The 18090-nt window shown below is 41.9% G+C and overlaps 2 protein-coding genes across 3 annotated transcripts; one reads left to right on the top strand and one right to left on the bottom strand.

Annotated features, from left to right (window-relative positions):
• The first annotated feature begins 3832 nt into the window (after positions 1 to 3832).
• LOC105274556 lies at positions 3833 to 8154 on the top strand. 2 transcript variants are annotated; one of them, XM_011330796.3, is made up of 10 exons: positions 3833 to 4022; positions 4103 to 4388; positions 4456 to 4677; positions 4748 to 4823; positions 5055 to 5233; positions 5309 to 5564; positions 5939 to 6163; positions 6234 to 6314; positions 6460 to 6602; positions 7012 to 8154. In XM_011330796.3, the coding sequence occupies exons 2-9, from the start codon at positions 4281 to 4283 to the stop codon at positions 6591 to 6593; spliced, it is 1281 nt and encodes a 426-aa protein (XP_011329098.2). In that variant the 5' UTR covers positions 3833 to 4022; positions 4103 to 4280; the 3' UTR covers positions 6594 to 6602; positions 7012 to 8154. The 2 variants fall into 2 exon arrangements, with proteins under 2 accessions (XP_011329098.2, XP_011329097.2); XM_011330795.3 differs by having other exon boundaries at positions 6460 to 6557.
• Positions 6579 to 17961, bottom strand: LOC105274557 (twisted gastrulation protein homolog 1). The gene is made up of 5 exons (XM_011330797.3): positions 16955 to 17961; positions 10596 to 10822; positions 9768 to 9974; positions 9283 to 9578; positions 6579 to 9073 (listed from the first exon to the last, which is right to left on the bottom strand). Exons 2-5 carry the CDS (start codon positions 10819 to 10821, stop codon positions 9041 to 9043), a joined length of 762 nt encoding a protein of 253 aa, XP_011329099.1. The 5' UTR covers position 10822; positions 16955 to 17961; the 3' UTR covers positions 6579 to 9040.
• Between the last annotated feature and the right edge of the window lie 129 nt (positions 17962 to 18090).

Below are 18090 nucleotides of genomic sequence, written 5' to 3' on the forward strand. Positions count from 1 at the left end.
CATTTTACCCGCGGCTTGCTCGCCCAGCAACGAGTCGCAGCAACCGACGACGATGCGTTCCCTTCACCGGCCGACCATCGAGTGCCCCGGGCCTGAGGCCCCCTTTGCTCCCTCGACGGCGATGAAAGTCCCGCGCCGAACAGACCCGACCAGCCGAGTCGGACCGGAGCAGCAACTACGCTCAGCTACGTGAAAACGTAGCGCAATGTTAGCGTCGAGTAGTTCATTGGGCCTTTGTATCCGTGCACGCTTCGTTTCGTCCCTGCTGCCGCGATGCCAAATGCCACGGGGGAAACATTAAATCTTCCTCACGAGGAGAAACTTATTTTCACGGGATTGAATTTTTCGATGGAACAATCATTTTTCCGGCAACTATCCATTACAAATAGCGTAATTAATCTTATCAATTTTAATAATAATAAACAGTAAAATCAGGTTTTTCATAATCATTACAAGAAGAAATTAGGATGAAATTTTCTGCACAAATGACTTGCCAAAAATAAGACGGATTAGGTAGTTATCTTCATTTCTCGTATCTCGAGGATAATGGGATATTCAAGTCACGGTAATGTTACATTGATGGATGCTCGTAATCTCCTGACTGCATGCATTAATGTGAGAATACAATCGTATAGTGACATTGCCATCTTTATCCGAAGAATAAGGTTTAATCATGTATTTACACAATAAGTTTTAACTTTTCAAATAGCTACGTAACTGCGAAATTGTTTTATTTTAAATTTCAGAAAAATTTCTATCTCAATTTCACAATTTCAGGAAGTCTTAAAAAATAATCTTCTGAAAGTCGATGCAAGTGTCATTAAACATTCTACATGAACAATCCAGGTGACGGCTTTTTTAATTGTTGGAATTATGAAAGTGCCGTTCTTTCCTCGAGTAACATGATGTCGCCGCAAGCTTAGAAAACCGGTCTAGAATTTGCTAAATTTCCTAAATTCTCCGGTAAAATGATTCTAGATCCTGTCCATGCTCCAATTACCCTTCGACAGCCTAGAAACACGCACTACGATCACGTTCTGGACCAAAACCGGACTAGATCGAAAAATCGCCATCTCTGACCAATCGACCCCCTTTTAAGCTCATAGCAATATTAAAGAGGACTGGTTCTATCGCGAATAATCCCCATGCTTTTTAATTGCGGTTTCGTATAATTATGCTTATAGCAGTCGCACGATATGCTTGAGTCTCCACATGTTTGAGTCAGGAGAAGCAAGGACTTTCTGACATATGCACAACGAAAGATATTCCAAACTACAATAAAATATTCTTCTTTTTCCAAGGAAAGGATTTAAATATAATTGCTTATTATATTTAAATCGTTAATTATTTACATTTACTATAATTACAATAATTTACTATAAAAAAGAAATTTACTATAATATACTTATAAAAAGAAGCTTTCCGGAAAAGATTCTACTGCATTTATATTTTTACATCTTCACAAATCTCAATTTTCCAGTATTTTATCTAGAAGAGCTTAATGGAACTGAGGAAGCAATTCTTTAATTTACACATTAGATCAGGAAACTCTGCATCTCCATCCTGTCAAACTGCCTGACTCAAAGCCGGTTGTGATCGCTACGCCAGTTGCACACCCCATGGAGTTGTCATCAGGGGTGTGGATAGGGGAGAGGAGGAGAGGAGGAGAAAAAGGAAAAAAAGACAGGGTCGGTCGTGGTCAGTGACGGCGACGGCTTTCCTCGCGCCGCAAAGTCGCCTATAAGGTTACCGCGACTTTACCGTTAAGAGAGTCCCCTCTTCGGGGCCTCTGCGGCCCGCGCCACTTGGGCCCTCCTCCGAGTAACCCTGCCACCGCGATATTCCGCGCGATCGCGTTTCCAACACACTCCGTCTGTGTCTCCCGCTCCTGTCCTCGCTCGTTTGCCGTCCTTTTTCTTTTTAATGATCGTCGACGTCAGCCCGAGCCCCTTTCACCTCCAGTAAGACTTACCTCTTCTTTCGTAGTTGCTCGAGAAACAGAAATACCTGTACAGGTACCCCTCGATATCGCGCCTTCAATATAAGACGGATATAATTCGGGAACATGGCGGTTTTCTAAGATAGAAGTTATTCATCTATAGGACTTCCAAGAGAGAAAGAGAAAAGAAGGAAACAGAGAGAAAGAGAGGAAGAGAAGGTATCATTTATTATGCGCTCCTCAACCGCAAAATAACTCGATAGCGTTACAGAATCAGGGCTTTAATTACTGTACAAGACATGAGTACAGACGCGTTCAAAAATTGCATATATACACACGTATGTAAATCTATAAGTTAACATACAATACAACAAATACATTTCAATTTTACCAAAGGAGAAATAATGTAAGGCATATAATATTACAGCAATAGTATGCAAAGTAATATAATAACAATATAACAATATATAACGTATTATAATAGTGAAAAACACAAAATAATATCAAGTGTAAAAATAGTTTAAAATAAACATATTTATAGAGACAGAAAGAGAAAAAACGGTTCAATATTTTAAAATACTTAAAATAATCATGATATATAAAGGACATTGAAATTTGAATAATTTCTTCAAATAAAATTATGAGACGTTTACGATTGACGTTAATATCGAGCACGAAGAAAATGTGTGGACTTTCCGCTTTCATAGGGAAAGATGAAGGCGGTAATTGGGGACGTTGCTGAAGACGTGAAACGCATAAAACAAAGTAATGAGTTGGAGAAGCCGCGCACGCTTTCCTTCCGCAAGATCTACGGATACCATAAGTCACTTGTAATTATAGCCGCGTTTCTTCGTTAACTACCGAACACGTCAACCGACACGTCAAAACCGTGCCGAATTCGCATGTGAACGTAACATAATTAAATGTATTCTAATTAATGTAATCGCGAAATCTATAAAAGTATTCATTACGCTCGCGAGACAGTTTTGCAAACGCGGGAATCAAAGCTATTAAATCTTCAATTCAGAAGAGGACAGAAATGTCTGGCGCGAATACAGAAACACGAGATCTCGCATGAAATTGCAATCACGGGAAATAATGATGAAACGAATTAATGCTGCAGCTGTGAATAGCTTTATCTTTCGATTGGGGGACGTAACTCTATAATACACTGTGTGTGTGTGTTTTGCACATCGCTTGCTCGTTTATCTTTTTATTTAAAAAAATTATATGATTACAGTCAATGGATTCAAGGCTTGAACTTCAAATCCATATATTTGAGCACACCTCAAAAATTGCAATATGTTTTATATTATAATTTGCATATTACACACTATGAGCAGTATTGCAATTTTTTTCTTTTTCCAATCAGTTATGTGCTATTTATATTGTTATTTGGCATATTGCGAAGAGGTCTCGACGATTGAAAATCCTTTAGATTTAGAAATGAAAAAGTTCTAGCCATTAAAATTTTTTTCTTTTTCCAAGGAGTTCTGTGCTATTTATACTGTTATTTGGCATATTGCGAAGAGATCTCGACGATTGAAAATACTTTAGATTTAGAAATGAAAAAATTTTAGCCATTAAAATTTTTTTCTTTTTCCAAGGAGTTCTGTGCTATGTATAAAAAAGAACTTCAAGAAGTTAACAAGCCTTTTTAGAATAGGATTCGAATGTAAAGCTTTATTAATTCGTAATACAAATTTAAAACAAAAACCGACACGGTCTGTCCGGTTAAACCAAATTCAAGACAATTTTAACATAATGACAAACTCCACGAATATCGCTCCGTAATAATATTCTAAATATCGCTCAGCTGTCGCGGTCAATATCGGTTGTTCACGCTCGCAAAGTATCGAATGGCGTCATCTGACAGGTCCTCACAGTACTATCTCCGATAGTCCGGGAATCCGGAGCGATGGCAAGCGGGCGAACGCGCACGCAGCAAGTGCTCCGGTGTCTCGCATGGGGAACAGCCGAAGGGAGAGTGCCCGGCGTCGATACGAAGAGAATGGCGATCATGGTCTTCTCGCAAGGGAGTCGATAATCCAATCCTCATGTTGTTGATTCAGCTCGAACGGATGTGAGTACCAAGATGCGTCCACGTCGCTGCAGGATGATCTCTTATTCGCTTAACGTGACTCGTCCATCCATCTTTTTCAGGAGTCTGCGCTGCATCGGTGCAACGACTTTGAACTCTCTGCGAGGTCGTTGCTTCCGCAGCATCCTATGTGATGAATTCTGATAATCGCGCCTTGCGTCTCCCCCTTCCTCCGGGTGTTGGGTGTTCATGCGTGATGTTATGAGCTCTATCAGCTGGCTGTCAGTCTAGAGTTCAGCTATGGCCGAAGGTGGCACGGAGCCAAAGTCTATCGACGGTCAGGCTCCTCTTACTCGGGGTCAGTTAGAGATAAACGAATGCCTCGGTAACTGGTTGACGTACTTACAGGTTGGTATGCGTCTCGTAGTGCCGCCGTCCAGCTGGCAAAAAGTAAATCGTCTCTCCTACTGCACAGACACTTAACGGCCTATGTACAGCTGGCACTAAGCTGGCCCAGTCCCTGCAAGCCCTCCTCTCCGTGCACGACACAGTGGCGCATTGCCGCCTGACAGGCCAGTGCCTGGCTGGATGGGAAGAGCTGACGAGGGCCACGCACATCGCCAGCAATACTGTTAAAAATCACGTGATTACTGCTTTGAGAGATCACGAGTGCCGCGACAATGATGGGGACAAGCACGTTAGTAACTATATTCGTTCGTCGGATTGTGCTTTGAAGCGTGACTGACAGGATGCTTTTGCGCTTTCAGGATATTCTCAGGGAAAACCTCCTGACGTTTATAAACTTGCAATACCAATTCTGCGTTGCTTGTTGCGAGTGCTTAGGTGAGCTTGTATTATCAAACTTGATTGATACACTTGATGATGGATAAGATTATCCAAGTTAAAGCAAAATAAGGTCATCTCGGTAAAGTATTAAAATAGTCGAAGTAGCGTTAAGGTGGTCCTATTATCGTAGAAATTAAAAATACATAGGATCTGGAATAGTCAGCACGTCAGTTTTGATAGAATCAAATCAAGCAGATTCTCTTTTCAATCGTTCATTCGACTATTCAGGTGGCATGGCGGAATGTTCTTGTCAAAGCGGTAGTGGTGAATGTGACATCGCCGCGCTTCAGCAATGCTTCGAGCGTCTCTACAGCTCGCCGATACCGTCAGTGCCCTCCTCGTCCACTCAACAGTCGGCGCAGAATTGTCAAAGGTCCCCCTTGCCGTATTCGTTATTTCCTCTGCAGGTAACACGTTCGTGCACTTAAGGCGGCCCTACTTTGTCATAATAAGCGCGTCACGCTTGGCTTCGTTGTACGAAGGTTCAGAGGAGATGGTCGGAAACGGCGGCGGCGGAAATGTCGGGCGAATCTGCCGAGAACACCATGCGACGCTGGTCGATGCCCTGGGACTGCAAGCATGTTATAGAATGGCCGCGTCAGGACGCGAGATCGAGATTGAGAGTACCGCAGCAGGATCGCAGCAGGTCGATCACGCCAGATTCAGTGTGGAAAACGTCCACGATGACTAGTCAAGACGGTCTTCAGGAAGCTATTCAGTTACTGTCCTGCAAGCCAGGTAGTAAAGGTTCAGCAGAGCCCTTCAACGGACTTCCTCGATGTTTCGCGGACGTGACATAGATAAAAATTTCCATTTTGTGGCAAAAATCTTTCTGAGAGAAACAATTCTTCGTACATGAATAAATTATAAATGAATTGTGAAGAATTGTCAAGGGTACACGCGATAATCTTATAATCTTCAAAATTCAAAGTATGAAGAGTCTAAAATTGAATTCTGACTGAGATTTAATTTGGAAAATTGAACAATTTGTGCAATTTTCTCTAATTTCATTTTTCCATAAGATCGAAAAGGCGAATTTGGCGAATTAAATGTACATTATAGCCGTTCTTTTTCGCGTTCTCCGTGCGATTCGAAGATTGTACGTTGCGCAGGAGTCCGACCGTCCAATCAACTCTCGGCTTACACTAGTCAGCATATCCCGGGCGTCACCTTGACGACCTGCAACTTCGACTCGAATTACGACTCCACCATCTGGCCGGGCTCGCGTAGGATAGGTTCACCTAGATGTTGGCCTCAGGACTCCAGCGATCATTCCGATCATTCCGGGCACCGCGATAGCGATCACAGTGTTCACAGCGGCGAGCATAGGGATTCGGGTAAGATTCATCGTTGTTTGCCACGAAAATGGAGTTATTAAGATGAAATTTTGTCGTGATGTCGCTACAGAACAGAGCGGTGCTAGCGGCAGTCATGGCGATAGCAAAGACAGCATTCACTCGCACTGCGATCATAGAGAAACCGAAACTGGTGAGTGCATTAATAAATATCTCCCTCAAAATGTTACGGTTGCTAAAGTCCTGTCGCTAAAGCACGCACATCTTCGTCAAGTGCATGATGAAGCGTGGAGGAAATCATCGGTCGCGATTAATTCAGTTTAAACGTTTCTTTGAAGGTACAATGGACACACTGCCGTCTCGCAAGAGCAGCTCGTCAACCGATTCCTGCATTTCGGCGCATAGCCGATCGGGCTCGGAAAGTGCGGGTGGCGGGGTAAATAAACGAGATCAGTTGTTCCCTAAGTGTTAAGAGCACGGTGTTAGTGAACTTAATTTTATTAATCTGATACCTCTCTCTTCTCCTTCGTTCATCCAATGTACAATGAATAAAACGGATGTTCGTACACCGACATTTTTGCACTACAAATTTAGACTATCGATCCCACAATACAGAGTAATTCTGCGTATATATGTATATATACAAAAGGCTTAAAAATAAGATTATAAAATAAAGACGTAACTATAATGTAACGCGACGAAACGATATATTTTTATGAGATATACATATAGTCGCGAAAAATGATGGCGTACGAGTTACTTTTATTCGATTCTATTTACACTGTCCCTTTACATTACATAACGCTTATCATAATGCTAATTTCTTATTTGCTTTCTCTCTGTTGCACTTTTTCTTTCTCTCATGCATACATGAACGTCGATAATTTTAGGAGTGTATGAGGTCGCAATTGTACTCGATGTGGAGCGGCGGTGATCTGTCCTTCATCAAGTTGCCGGAAAGCAACGAGGTGCAAGATGAACATCCACCCACTTAGATATCCGCCACTTGCTGTTTATTTAGAGTGTATCCAAAAACAATCAATTTTTGGATTACTGGACCACAAAATAATTCTTTCTGAAGAATCACAAGCTAAGAAAAAACACAGAAGATAATATGGAATTTTCATCAAGAATTTACATTGTTTCATTCTATAGGAAATTGCTGAGGAAATCAAGACTGTGGATATATCGAATGGATATATAATATTTTGTGATCCAATGATCCGAACGTACATCGGCGTCACGATGAAACTTGTTGATTCGTTAATTCACCTAGTGAATTAGACTTGACCAATTTTATTCACGATGTGCATACATGTTTGATATCTGTGAACGCGATACAATACATACAGCGCGAGTTAGTACGTGCATATTGATTGTGCAACTAACCATAAAAAAATATAAAGAACGTTATACACGCATACACAGATTTATGCACACATAATGCTCATTTGGTAATGTTATTTATCAGATGAGCATTTTGTGTTATATATCGCTGTAAATCGTAAAACGTAACGCAATACGAATTCAAAACTCCGGTCGAAAAATCGCATTTAAACACTGTCTATTAATCTGTACTAAATATTACGAAATGGGACTCTCTGAATAAAAATAGACTTCCTATACATCACGTAACAACGTTCGTATATATATACAGATGTACGTATGATCCAATCGGACAGATTCATTCTGTTCCTTTGTGAGAGACCCTTCGAATTTTAATCGATACCAAAGTGCGTGTACATGTAATTGTTATTTCCGTCTCATCGGAAATAACGGTTAGCGCAAACTTGGGGAGTGTCCTCGCACACCTCGCTAAATATCATTACCCGATCGTTCCCGAAGCATATCACATTCTATTCCAACACTTTACATCGTCCTAATCGCGAGCTACGCATACATTGTCAGATGTACGGTATCGTTCACAAATTCTTGTCCCGCATATCCCCGCATATGTTACGTAAATAGAATTCAGTATGTCTGCATGTTACACAAAGGATGATCAAATATTGTACAATAAAAATCAGTATCGGTCTAACTCTGCAACTTTTACTTTAAACATTCTTCTTTTCTTTATAAATATTTCCTAAGATATTAATATGTCCATGTTTACGCTCACATTCTCCCTGTATTAAATAATCTTCAAGATGTTTCTGAGTAAAATATCTTTTATTTAATATATTGATATATTTTATATAATTATTCTTTTATTCTTTATTGCAATAAAACATGTTAAACTTCTTTAAAGTTCTTATTGCAAGCATCGTTTCCAGCATCATTGTATAGAACTTTCGGAGATTTACAAATACTACTGTAAATTGTGAGCTTCTTTCAAAGAAATTTCGAAAATTTTTACATGCGTAAAACGATGTTTGATTTGAGAGGGGTTCAATATATGTACAAATTTTCTTATGGCACGGACGTGATAATAATGATTTTCAACACTGTATCATAATCCTTACAGCTAATCGAGTAATAAAAAAACAAACAAACAAGATTACATTTACATATTACGTCATTGCAGTCATGTACAGAGACCAGATCGAACTTGGAGAACATGTCCTGGTCGCACTTGTCATTCATTGACGCGAAGATTATTATTACATTTTTGCATCGTTGATAATTGACACTTTCAGCCAACCTTGCTGCGTTAACTTAAATTACATTGCAATAATTACATTGATTAAAAATTCCTTCTCCAAAAACGGTGTTCGATGTATTAAGATATGTATGTGCGTTTTGTCATTGAGTTCATTATTGCCATCATAATCGATACTGAAGATTAGAGCTTTCGAATTGTTCATTCAATTATTTAAAATCACTTTGAAAAGTAATTCGATGAACCTGGAGAGCAAACTTCTGAACTGGTCTGATTTGGGCTCGTGTGAAGTTTCAATTGTACCAGTTTACCAGGAAATTTTAATGTGTCTTATAGGTATAGTATTGTGGTGCCTAAAGAAAAAAAACTGGAATTGTATACTAGGCTCGAGATGTAGAGTCCACTTGTAAATGAGATAACAATAAAAACATTCGCTACAAAAACTAATCTCGTGACGTATGATTATCATCGTCGGGAAACGAGTGTCGTTTGCGTAGCGTTTCTCTCATCGTCGCTAGAAGCTAGAAGAATGAAGAAATATGATGGTTGTGATCGTTTATACCATTTCATCCTCGCTCAAGTCATCCTCGTCTTGGCCGTAGTCGTCGTAATCCTTCATGTCATCCTCCTTGTCCAGAGGACAACGTGTGCATCTGGATTCGTTGATTCCATAGTTTATGCACGTGTCGCCAATGCATTCGCAGCAACCGTCGTGAAACCACCTGTAACTCGTAGCACCCATACTCTGGCAAGATGCACGGCATTTGTTCCAAGAGTTGCACTCCGACATGAACGCCACGGTACAATTCACTGTCATCACATTCGGCTTCAATGGATGTGATTCTTGACCCATAGTTTCTGCGACAATCAAAACGCATCGTTAATTTCTATTTTACATTTTATTTCTGTATCTTTCTCGTCTAATTTTGTACACTTTTGTTCTCTACTTTCAACGACCAATTCGCGCTAACGGCTTCCTTGTAGCTTCCGTTTCCGAGAGTGATGTATAAGCAAATCACCCTTTCTCTGTACCATTTCGATACTTACGCATGGTATGGTATTTGACTTCTTTCTTCGTGTTTCCGAATAATGAAACATCGAAATCTACCGGAAATGAGAAGGTGAGCCATCTCCCTTGCGTGTCCACTTCAGCTGTGAGCGCTTGGAACAACGCCGGTACCGGCTCAGAAAAGTCCTCGACATGAGATTTCTTGCTCAACGGGTTGTCAGTGACATTCGGCTTCGGACATAGATCTGCATCACGAGAATTACGTCATTCACATGTAGGATGTTCCAAAATTATCGTCCCTTCCTTTTTTTACAGAGGAAAGTAGGACAAAATGAATGGGCGACCGGGCAAACCGGATACCTGCTTCTTCTTGAGAATCACAATCCCACTCTGGTATTCAAAAACAATTTATAGAATATATAGCATGAAGATGATTCGAGAATAATTTCGAGCAGATGATTTCCACCAAACAGATTTAACATGCACATTTATTTACGTTACAACTTCTTGACACGAAAGCTATTGCGAAAACTTGAGTACTGCTGAAATATTACTTAACGCAAGGTGCACGTAATATTTTCTCTCATCAATTGCAAACAAATTTTGATAAATTCCTCGTGAAGTGCATTAAAAATTTCCAACAATAACACAGATCCAACAGACTTTGATGAATTAATTGTATTGGGTTGAAAATCCGATTTTTTAAAATAAAATTCAAACGCAATACTTTGTGTTAAGAATGAATACAAAATAATTTAATACAAAATTGATAGAAAATTAAATTAATACAAAGAGGCACGGATTTGCCGGTCAACTCATACATCGCACATAAATAATTTTCGCTGGTGGAGGAACATGAGACTTACCTACGCAAGAACAGCATTCGTCGTACAAGTAACTCAGGCACGAGAAACATTCCTTGCAGCAGGCACAAGTGACCAGGTCGCATTTGCAGCTCTGCGTGAGCATACACTTGCTTACGACGCTGGCACAGATTGCTTCGTTGCATGCTTCCGAGTGTTTCGTCGCGGTCGTCAGCAACAGAATCCCGACGACGGTCGCGACGACCAGCGTGTGCAGCAAGCCTGTCATCCTGTGTGAAACGGATTTTATTTAGTTTCCCTATCTTCATCTGTTCCTCTGATTTGCACAGATGCGCGAATTTTTAAATCTTTTTTGCATAAAAAAACTCAAAATTGTAATTAACGTAAGAAACAAGCAACATATATGTATGCGCGTGTGTATGTCTGACATAATGTCGTATTAAACGCCGATCATTGCCAAGTGTCTGCAGATTATAATGATTTCCATACAAGCGGGCCCTTTTTACTTAGTTTGTCACAGACGTAAGGGGAGAGGGCAGCATCACGATTATTAAATCTTGAATCAAATCTATTCGTCGATCGTTATCGAGAATGATTATGGATATAATGTTTAATCGTTGTCCGCGTGAATTCGTTTGCACGCATTTTCCGCAGATACACGTGGATGCAGGCTATCATTTACGCGTAGATGCCGGACACTAGGATTATGACTACGATTATAACGTTCCCCTCTTCGTGCCACTCCCGGAGCATCGTTGCGACGACGCGGAGAACGCCGATTATGCCGACGAGGCCCGATTAAGATTATTAAGAATATTCACGAACGTGAGTCAGGGTGTCATTAAGCGGGAACGCGTGCTAAAAAGAATGAAATTTCAGTCTGCCCTCCTGGCAGCGCTGGCGCGCTAACCCGAGCAATCAGCGTAATGTTGCTCCTCTCCGTTCCAGGGATAACGCCGAGGTCACCGTTTAAACTCGTTTAAGCCTTCGCGAATTTCGGGTTTCTTTGCCAATGGAAGTGGAAGTGATTTCGCTTCCTGTGCTCGTGTAAAAAATAAAAATCGTGGAATTATCCGAGACTGCGAATTGGGAAGAGACAAAAATTCGCTTCGTACATGTCACAAATGCACAAATATTTATGAGGACTAATCGCTGTTTCCTACGACAATTAAGTAACTAAGATATATTTTACTATCTGAAGTATCCCGTTACACCACGTCACGATTAACTGTTAATAGAAATATCGGTAAACGAGTTTCGGCTCGTTTTCTTTGAAAGAATGTCGAAAGCAACAGTCGAAGCGAGGCAATCGACTGCAACGTAAAAAATAATCGTTTTGGACAATTCTCCGTGTATATCACGAACATATCATTCACTTTCGAAACGATTGCGTTCTCCTGCGAGTTGGCAAATGCAGGTAAATTATGCCCGAGAGCGTTAAATATTTGTCGAGTAGTGGCCCAGTTAAGGAGGCGACATTAATCGAATGCAAAACGATCGTGCAATAATTGCACCTTTCGAACGTGCCCATTAAGCGTCTATTTATATCGCGTATAATCACGTCCTACGATATCTCGGGTGAATTATTATTGGAAAAGAATTCCACTGCAACGACCTGTTACACACGGTGATCGAAAAGGCGCGAGCGACGCGATCCCGTACTTGTCACTGCTAGTCACGACTTTCACACTCATCTCTACGTGTTTTTATGTCTGTATGCTTTTTTAAAGGTATTATTAAATTATTATAATATATGTTACTCTAACTGGTCCAAGAAAACGAAGCAGATCTAAAGAAAACAAACTCTATTACTTAGATTATTTGCGCGATCTAGAAGGATTTTGATCCTCCTGAAGTTGTGGCACGTCTTAAACTGATACACTAATATTTGTTTGCGACACTCTGCCATGTAAATCTGGAAAAGCTTTACCGCATCTACTCTATTTGTATCCAAATATTTAGTCTCTATTTCCTCAGGAATCGTATAACTCCGTTGATCTTGTTGACCGAGTATCCGAGTTATATATTTATAAGCACACTGTATACACATTCAACATTCAGTCTTTGCAATATAAAATATAAATTTAGTTAGTTTAAAACTGTTTTTGAAAATATTGGATTGTTTTTGCTTGGACAAATAATTATTGATTTTTATAAGCCGGCATGTCAGCGGAAACATATAGCTCGCTATATTATTGTTCAAACGATTTGCTATCTAAAAAATTTTATTGCACAATTTCGATTATCGGATATAAGCGAAATTCATTCTAAATAAACGCGCTACAAATATTCTTTACTATTAATGATTTTATTCTTAAATTATCTTATTTTAAATTACTATCTTATTTTTATGAGTTTATTCGTGAACATGAATTTATTTTCGCGCAAATTAATATTTATTTTACACTTTTACATTTACATGTATCACGCATTTTATATTTCACACACAAGTATGTTTCACATTTTTGTATTCTACCTGAATTTCCACATTGGCGCTACTTGGAATTTACAGATATCTCTATATATTATTTAGTATAATGTTCTTTATTGTCCTTACTTGATATTTACTCTTTAACGTGTTACGTTTCACTATTCACGCACCATTTCGCTGAACACTGCCGAATGACAGAACCCACTATGGCAGATTCCTGCGCTAGACTAGCCACGAGGATTTTGACGGAGGGGCTGTAGTGTTTTAAGGTAGGAGACCCCCACTCTAATTTTGAGAAGGTCCCAGGTCATCCGTAAATGAAGGCACACCGACCACCATGGAATGGCTTTACGATGGTTTCTAAAGTAATTATCTGCTATTCTCCTTTATACCCCAACGTAAGCAGTCACACTTTGGTAGTTTAAGCCTATTAGAGCCTTCCACCCCTTCGAAGTCAGCCATACAAAGCTCGATGGGTAGATTATGTAACGTTTCAATCAACTCTTTTAGCGCTAAATTCAATGCAAATGTTTTGAAAATGCTCGGCCTGTCTCTTATCAGATTGACCAGATTGATTATGATTATTATTCAAGTAATAATTTCCCAATTTGCAAAACTATTTGTCAGTTCCATCGTGTTTGCGGCATGCGACAATCTACAAAAATACCTGGGCAGAAATACCTGAGCGCTTCTTTATGTGGTATTCTCTTAAGCAACTTCCTTTGTGATTATTATTTTCCACGTTGAGCTTTTCACATCGCGAAAGAATGACTCATGTCTAATGAGGAAGAAAATTCAGAAAACAGGCAAGGGATACGAACAGAATGCCTCGGCATTCTTGGGTGCATCCGGGAGATACCAAGCTTCAATACGAGTGCGGATTATGGTTCACCTGAACTACGCTGTTAAGAGGCGGATTCTCAGGCCAAGTGGTTTACGCACAATTCAATTCTCCAGCAAGCAGAAATTCTTTCTGAACAATTTACGACTTTCTTGGCACCGATCATTGTGTATACACTTGTCGGGACAATAAAGTGTCATTATAAGACGCAATGCCATTCTGTTACGTCATCGGGTTGATGAATGGTGTTCGATGATCGTTATGTGAAGTGACAGCGCTACTTTCGAGCTGCTAATTGCGAGTGATCGACTCACTAGCGTTTCTTCTTTGGGGAAATCGGTTACCGAGTGCAGGGAGTGAACGGACGTGCGATACGCTCGGGACACTGTGTATGTGGGGACCGGCAATCAATCGGGTTTTAATAAAAATTCCAACTCGCGAGCGAAATGTGGATGTTTGTCATCCAGGGACAGATATGCTGCTGCTCCTGCTGGCACTCACGATCAGCCTCGCCTCTCGTTCTGTGGCCCGAGGCGATGGAATAACTTCAATAACAAACGCCAATCGCCTTCGTAGAAGGCGGTGGCAGCCTGGTATCTCTACCTACGTGTCCGCTCATACACGCGCGTTCACACGGCGGAGGAAGACTTTCCAATCATTATCTGTTACTACTGGAGTAGGCTCCTCTGTCTCCTTCCCTCTCGCCCGCCCTCTTTACGCAGGTGCACAACCCTTGAATACGCGATTGAATCTTTATCGCAGAAAGAAAGAGTCGCTGGACAATCCATGCGAAATATATAATATAAATGGATATACAAGATTTGCAAAAGTTTAAAGAAAAATAATAAAAACGTTTTAAACGCGATGTAAGAAGAAATCTTTACTGACTACTTTATAAAACTTATGAACATCTTGATCTCTTGAACAAAAGATTTTGACGTTTGATTTTTATTTGATGCCTCCTATTCTCCGCATTTTGTTTGTTAATTCACGTTTCTCTCAATATGAAAAATTCAATTAGTGTAAAAATCACTTGATAAGGATTAAAATTACTGCCGGTTATTTCGCTCTGCGAAATCGAATTTGAGGCGGAGTTGAATTTCGCGAAAGGTCAGCCTCTTAGATGTCGCGTTCGCTATGACGTAATAACAGGATCAAGGATTGAAATATCTTATTATATAGCAAGACTAAAACTATCCTCTTAGTTTTTTTTGATAAAAGTGACTTTTTTGATCTTCAGATAAAGTATCATGTGGATAAGTGGCGTTTTGCAAAGCCACAATTTTGAAACAAAATTCTATTAGTCTTGTTGAAGAAATTAAAGCAAAATCGCGAAGTTGCAGTGATAATCGTGGTGGGTGATGACCATCCACTCGATCATCCGCGGTTCTTGAAGGCTGGTCGCAGTGATCATTTGGTGACCTCCTTCGTGAGTAAATATCAGCGTTATCGAAGCATCGCTGTCAATTGACATCGCGCCGTTATTGCGTTATCGCTGTCATTTACGATGCCGTCTGCCGTATTATTATTTTCGGTTATTGCAGGAATTACCGAGCACACGAGACACGCTCGCGAAATCGAGTCTCGCAGTTCGTCATCGAACAGTCTCACGACGCTCGTTTAGCGTTTAAATGTTACTGCGCGCAATGCGACAGAGACTACGATACATTGAAAAACATCTTAATACTAGATAAGGAAACGTCAGGCTCGGATGGTCACGCTAAACGTATTAATGAGAACATTGGAGTGTAATCAGCATTCGCATACAACGCAATTTTTACAATAGCCGAAATTCGACGTTCTCCATTGAAAACATTTTTAAGAAAGGATTAATTATAATCTTTCAACAAAATTCCATGTTGCTTTGTATGAAATATAAAATATTAGTATTAATGCTCTTGGTATTTGCTCATCTCTTTTAAATTTTATTAGTTGTCTTTCATTAAACAAAATTCCATGTTGCTTTGTATGAAATATTAAATATTAGTACTAATGCTCTTGGTATTTGCTCATCTCTTTTAAATTTTATTAGTTGTCTTTCATTATAATTTATATCACTAGAAACATGTGTTTTTGTCACACATTTAACGTAATTTGGTTATTAATTATCATTCGCTTCTTGTTTAGAGTGAGTGCAAATCTCATGTCAATGAGAAAAATGGAATTTACAGTAGAATTGAACGGCATTTCGTGCTAATTAGCATGCAAAATATGAGTACAATTATTTATGACCTTTCATGAATCGAAGTCACGATCGATCGAATTTCCTTGGAAAACCGACTTTCCTGACCTAACCGTTCGGGCTTCCGACAATGCATGCTAATCGAATTAGCGTTCAATACCCGGAAAGGTGGATTTCACGCGCGTGGCACGGCACGTACGATCGATCGCGCTCACGATCGATGAAGCGATGCACCATGGAAGCGTTCATGTCTCTCGATTTTCTCGAGAACTGGAAGCCGGCCGATGAAAAAGTGTGCGGCCGCCAGCGCGAAATATAGATCGCCATTGAGGATAATTCCATCGGCATTGATAGCGCGATCGCGTTCTCGCAAAAGTACGAGCGAGCTCAATTAATGTGCGCCTTTCAGCCGATGCGGATTGATGAGTAATCGTGACGCGAGTAAGACGTATTAGATCGATCGCGCGGCATGATCGGAGCTGCGATCCTGAATTCCCGCGATCCCGCGACGCGGTTCCGCGAAGCGATGTTGCAAATAGATCGATCACGCGCAATCGCTTTGTTCCGCGACGCCAATCCACCCCTCATCGAAAATAGCTTCTTTCGGAGAAATTTCGACGAGAGACAGAAACTCTTGAAACAATAGCTGCCGCCGATGTTCCTGGGGAGCCCGTCGAAATCTCTTCCTCGTCAAGTAGGTTCCGAGATTTCGGAGCGATCTCGGAATTGATCGGTTTCGAGTGCCTCTTTAATTGGAGACCGAGCTGTTTCACATGATCACAGAGAGGAGGCCGGCCGCCGCGATCTGGCGCGATCGCGATCGCGGCGGATCCGGGCGGATCTCTCTCGCGCTCCCACGGCGACGAGGAGGAAAAGGAGGGGCAGGAGGAGGATGGGGGCGGGAGAGGGATCTATCTAACGGCGATAGAGAGCCGATCGATATTTACCTGGCACTACTCCAGCGGCGTCGTGTTCCAGCGGCGGGACGGCGGTGTGCGCGCCAGTTACCTACGCGCGTGAGAAACTATTTTAAGAGCGCGCAACCGGTTCGCGCGTTGCGACGATCGCCGCGGGACATGTTTCCTCGGCAAGAGGCGAAATCCTGCCTTCCATCCTCTAGGAAGGGCCTTCCCTCGCGGTTTCGGCGAGACGTCCACGGAGCTGTCCACACACGGCAGCTCGCACACGGCAGCTCTCTCGAACTCGAACTCGAACTCTCTCTTGCCGGGAGATCCACGAGTATTTAAATCGCTCAACGCGATCGGGGAGACGAGAGGGAGAGGGTTGGGGAGGGAGGAGGGCGTACGATGCACTCGCGAGATCGATGAAACTCAATCTCGGGATTCGGTCCTCGCGATCTCTTTCGCGGCTCCGCGAAACGGAAACGGATCGTCGATCGCACGTTCGATGAAACGCGCTCGCGCTCGCACTGCGATCACACGGCGTGTTTACGACGCACCGCGGTTCTCGCCTCTCGCGGGAGGAATACGTGGCGGCGCACACGGTGACCCGTGTCGTCAAAACAAACTCGCGGAGCGACGAGCGTCCGTCTTCCGCGAGGATCCTCTTCCTGCTCGGCGGCGGCGCGCTCGGGGTCTCCCATCCGGCGTGGAGGATGCGCCGCGAATTCCGCGTGCGTCCACACCGCCGCGCGTGTCACGCACCGTCCGCTCGGATGCACGCGCCGCTCGTTAACGATGTTACCGCTCGTTGCGACGCATCGCGACGCACTGCGTCGCGCGGATCACGATCTATCGCTCGCCCGCAGATCTATCGGCGTCGCGTTTTCGAAAATTGCCGGCGATCCGCCGCGGGATGGGGTGAGGGAGACAAAGTGAAAGAGAAAGAGAGAAACAGAGATAATAGAAGAGAGAGATAGAGGAAAACAGACGGAATAGAGAGAGATTCGTCGGCGGGTGTGACGAATCGAAGAGCGGCTCTTATTGGACTGAATTAAGGAAGAGCGTGGACCGCGAGGACCGCAGAGAAGCGGAAGGAGGAGGAGGTGGAGGTGGAGGAGGAAGAGGAGGAGGAAAAGGAGGTGGTGGCGACGGCGGCAGCGCTCCGCTGCTGCGATCGTGGT

This window comes from Ooceraea biroi, chromosome 11 (assembly GCF_003672135.1).
Source record: "Ooceraea biroi isolate clonal line C1 chromosome 11, Obir_v5.4, whole genome shotgun sequence".
Lineage (NCBI taxonomy): Eukaryota > Metazoa > Arthropoda > Insecta > Hymenoptera > Formicidae > Ooceraea > Ooceraea biroi.

Bases quoted from the DNA above. Each gene is read 5' to 3' on its own strand.
- LOC105274556 (XM_011330795.3), top strand. From the start codon at position 4,281: ATGGCCGAAGGTGGCACGGAGCCAAAGTCTATCGACGGTCAGGCTCCT. The intron at 4,824-5,054 runs GTGAGCTTGTAT...TCGACTATTCAG, and splicing joins TGCTTGTTGCGAGTGCTTAG to GTGGCATGGCGGAATGTTCT. The intron at 5,565-5,938 runs GTAGTAAAGGTT...TACGTTGCGCAG, and splicing joins GTTACTGTCCTGCAAGCCAG to GAGTCCGACCGTCCAATCAA.
- LOC105274557 (XM_011330797.3), bottom strand. From the start codon at position 10,821: ATGACAGGCTTGCTGCACACGCTGGTCGTCGCGACCGTCGTCGGGATT. The intron at 9,975-10,595 runs GTAAGTCTCATG...CTCGTGATGCAG, and splicing joins CGAATGCTGTTCTTGCGTAG to ATCTATGTCCGAAGCCGAAT. The intron at 9,579-9,767 runs GTAAGTATCGAA...TGATTGTCGCAG, and splicing joins AGTCAAATACCATACCATGC to AAACTATGGGTCAAGAATCA.